This window comes from Arachis hypogaea, chromosome 7 (genome assembly GCF_003086295.3).
Source record: "Arachis hypogaea cultivar Tifrunner chromosome 7, arahy.Tifrunner.gnm2.J5K5, whole genome shotgun sequence".
Taxonomy (NCBI): Eukaryota; Viridiplantae; Streptophyta; class Magnoliopsida; order Fabales; family Fabaceae; genus Arachis; species Arachis hypogaea.
Window position 1 is genome coordinate 56,846,297 of NC_092042.1, and position 3,379 is coordinate 56,849,675.

Genomic DNA, 3,379 nt, shown 5'->3' on the forward strand with positions numbered 1-3,379 from the left:
TAATAAATATTTTAACTAAAAAAATTGATTTAGAAATATTTAAAAATTGAAAAATATATGGAGCATTGATTCACCAAATAATTTAAAGAGTATATAGAGTACTGATTCACCAAACTATTGAGGAGTATCCACCAAAGTAACAGTGGAAGGTTGGAGATTAAGAATACGGTAGGACAGAATTAGATTATATTTGCAATTTAAGTTTAAATAAGTTAAGAGATAATTTTAAAATTTTGAATAATTTTTTAGAGTTTAGATAGTTTTGCCAATCAAAATTTATTTTTTATGGATATAACCTTAATTTTATTTTTTTAGATAAATTTATTAACGGCTAAATTTTTTATGATTAAAAATAATTATTTACTCCAAATAAACTATTTTCATTATGCATGACAAATTTTCATAAAGCCAAAAAAATATACAAGCTATTTTTTTACATCTTTTGAAGTAAGAAAAAAAAGTAATTGAAAAGTTAATCAACTTAAATTTGTGATTTATTTTATAGTTTTACTATATTAATTTAAAGGTAATTAAACTTTTATTTTTTTATATGATTTAGTGGTGTGAGTTATGCTGCGTTATGATCATTAGGGAGGAATTACACTGTTATGACGGCGTTGCTTTTAGGAATTTAGGAGAGAAGAAATTGGTGGGTCCGATTTCAAGCAGAGAGAGGAAGGAACACAAATCGAACCCACAGATTTGTGTGAGAGAGAGATTCAGTAACATCAAATTGGACCCACCGATTTGTGGGAGTCCAATTTTATAAAATGAAGAGTGCAGTAATCGGACCCACCGATTTTGGGTGGCCAAATTTTTTTTTTAATCCAAGAGTGCACCAATCGGACCAAGCGATTTGTGTGGCACGCGGTCAGTCGGTCCGATTTGCCTGTAACTGCATACATAAATGAAAAAAAATCACAGAAGCCTCATTTTGTCATCACCGGTCTCAGCTGATGTTCTTCCTCTTCTCTCATTCTTCTCCTTCATTCTTGTAGAATAGATTTCAGTGAGTGTGAGAATAGGCAAGTACGTATACTGATATGGATGATAGAGTTGTGTTGAAAATTTTTTGTTACGGGCAGATTTTGTTGCAAACATATGAAGGAGTTCAATTTGTGTGTGAAAATTCATTAGATGTTGTTATTCCGTTCACATTGTCATTTGAGGAATTGAAAGGTGTGATTTGTGAGAAGATAGATTCTCAAAGATCTAGGAGAGTATCGTATATTTTGTACAGGTATCATTTATCTGTGTTTGGTGGGTTTGTTCAATTTCAGACCAAGTACGTGACGGATGAAGCGAGTATGCATGAAATATTTTCAATGTATATGGAAAATCACCACCGAATATCGTGCATCGAGTTGTATGTTGAGTTTGAGCAATCTGAAGTGGACTGTAACATTGAATTGGAAGATTATAATAGTGAAAGCGAGGATGAATTTGAAAGTAATTATGAGATGGTTGGTCCAGGTGAAGATGAAGATGAAGCTGGCAGCGCCATGAACGCAGATGTGGCGGAAGTTGCAAATGCACTAGCAAACCCGCATCCATTTCAGGAGTCTTCTTTCATGCGGTCGTTGGATTTGGAGGCTATGCACGCACAGGAGTTTCCGCAATATATAAATGCAGGTGCGTAAAGCTAGACAGCTATGTGAAACTCTGTAGTAGCTGATTAATAAGTCAGATGAGTAATATATGTGATATGTGGATAGTCATTTGTGACCATGGCATTTGATTTTTTTATTAATTAATAGTTCTTTGTTATGGATTATATTTAGTTGTTCTTTACGTAGATAGAATAGCGAAAAAAAAAGACTATTATGATCTTACATGGTAAAGTGTGTTTGTTAATTGAGTTGTAATAAATGATTTATTACCGAGTACATAATACATGATTTATTTCTTTTGATGTATGCAGTGCTTCTTGTTGTGGCAGATGGTGAGTTCACAGTGGGGATGAAATTTAGTTCAAGGGAGGCAATAATCAAGGCAATGAAAGATTATACCATCCGGAGAGGTGTAGGCTATCGGGTATATGAGTCGGAACCGACGACATTCTATGCCGAATGTACAGAATATGGCAATGGTTGTAACTGGTTGATCAGGGTTACCAAAATGCAAAAGAAGTACTGTTGGGAGATAAGGAGGTACAATGGAAGTCACACTTGTACTAGGTCTACTATTTCTCAAGACCATTCAAAGATGGATTCTAAGACAGTTACAGAAGCAATTAAGCCGTTGGTAGAGGTTGACCCATCTATAAAGGTGAAATCAGTCATTGCTGAAGTCCAGTCAAAGTTTAACTACACCATCAGTTATCGCAAGGCTTGGTTAGCAAAGCAGCAGGCGGTGGAATCAATTTTCAGAGGTTGGAAAGCATCGTATGAAGCTTTGCCCATATGGTTTGAGGTCATGTGTCACAAGGAGCCATCAGCAGTGGTTCACTTTGAAATAATGCCTGCTTACCAGGGGGATGATTTGGTTCCTGATATACGTGTACTGCATAGAGTCTTCTGGAGTTATTACTCTTGTATAAGGGCCTTCAGACACTGCAAGCTAGTAGTGCAGGTGGACAGGACTCATTTGTATGAAAAATACAAGGGTTGTTTATTGGTTGCAGTCTCACAAGATGGTAATAACAACATCGTGCCTATTGCATTCGCCATAGTAGAGGGAGAGACTTCTGATGCATGGTACTTTTTCCTGAGTAACTTGCGTTAACATGTGGTGACACATGATGGTGTGGGACTTATCTCTGATTGACACGATTCTATTAGGTCAGCTATTGAGAGAAGTAATGGGGCTTGGTCTCCTCCTAGAGCATTCCATATGTTTTGTATCCGGCATATTAAGTCCAACTTCTTGAGGAAGTTTAAGGCACCTTACTTGCAGAAGCTCATCGTCAACATTGGTAAGTTTAAATACAATGAACTTTGAATTTATTGTAAGTATGATCAAATAGAATGGTGTTCATTGTTGACTGAATGTTTTTCATAGGATACTCGAGGACGATCAGGGAGTAACAGATGTGCTATGAACGATTAAAGGAACGGGGTGAGGCTTACACCAACTGGCTTGATCGGATCCCACGTGAGCAGTATGCTTTGGCATTTTATGATGGATACCGATGGGGTCATATGACCACCAATCTTGTGGAGTGCATCAACTCTGTCTTAAAGGGTGCACGCAATTTCCCAGTGACTGTGCTTGTTAAGGCTATATTTTACAGACTGAATGAGTTGTTCACTAGAAAAAGAGCCGAGGCTGAAGCCCGAATTAATGCTGGACTTGTGCTCTCTGAGATGGTGACCTCCAAGCTGCATGCAAATCAACGAGCATCGGGTAACATACAGGTTAGTTATTTTGATAGAGAACA

The 3,379-nt window shown here is 36.8% G+C and overlaps 1 protein-coding gene across 1 annotated transcript; it reads left to right on the top strand.

Moving 5' to 3' along the window:
• Positions 1–1,043: 1,043 nt before the first annotated feature.
• Positions 1,044–3,026, top strand: LOC112701494 (uncharacterized). The gene is made up of 5 exons (XM_025752244.1): positions 1,044–1,398; positions 1,474–1,632; positions 1,922–2,696; positions 2,781–2,914; positions 3,001–3,026. The coding sequence occupies exons 1-5, from the start codon at positions 1,044–1,046 to the stop codon at positions 3,024–3,026; spliced, it is 1,449 nt and encodes a 482-aa protein (XP_025608029.1).
• The last annotated feature ends 353 nt before the right edge of the window (positions 3,027–3,379 follow it).

What these genes read in the sequence shown, in the direction of transcription:
- LOC112701494 (XM_025752244.1), top strand. Translation starts at nt 1,044, where the DNA reads ATGGATGATAGAGTTGTGTTGAAAATTTTTTGTTACGGGCAGATTTTG. An exon ending in GGAGAGACTTCTGATGCATG is followed by an intron (nt 2,697 to 2,780) that starts GTACTTTTTCCT and finishes CGATTCTATTAG; the next exon opens with GTCAGCTATTGAGAGAAGTA. An exon ending in GAAGCTCATCGTCAACATTG is followed by an intron (nt 2,915 to 3,000) that starts GTAAGTTTAAAT and finishes TGTTTTTCATAG; the next exon opens with GATACTCGAGGACGATCAGG.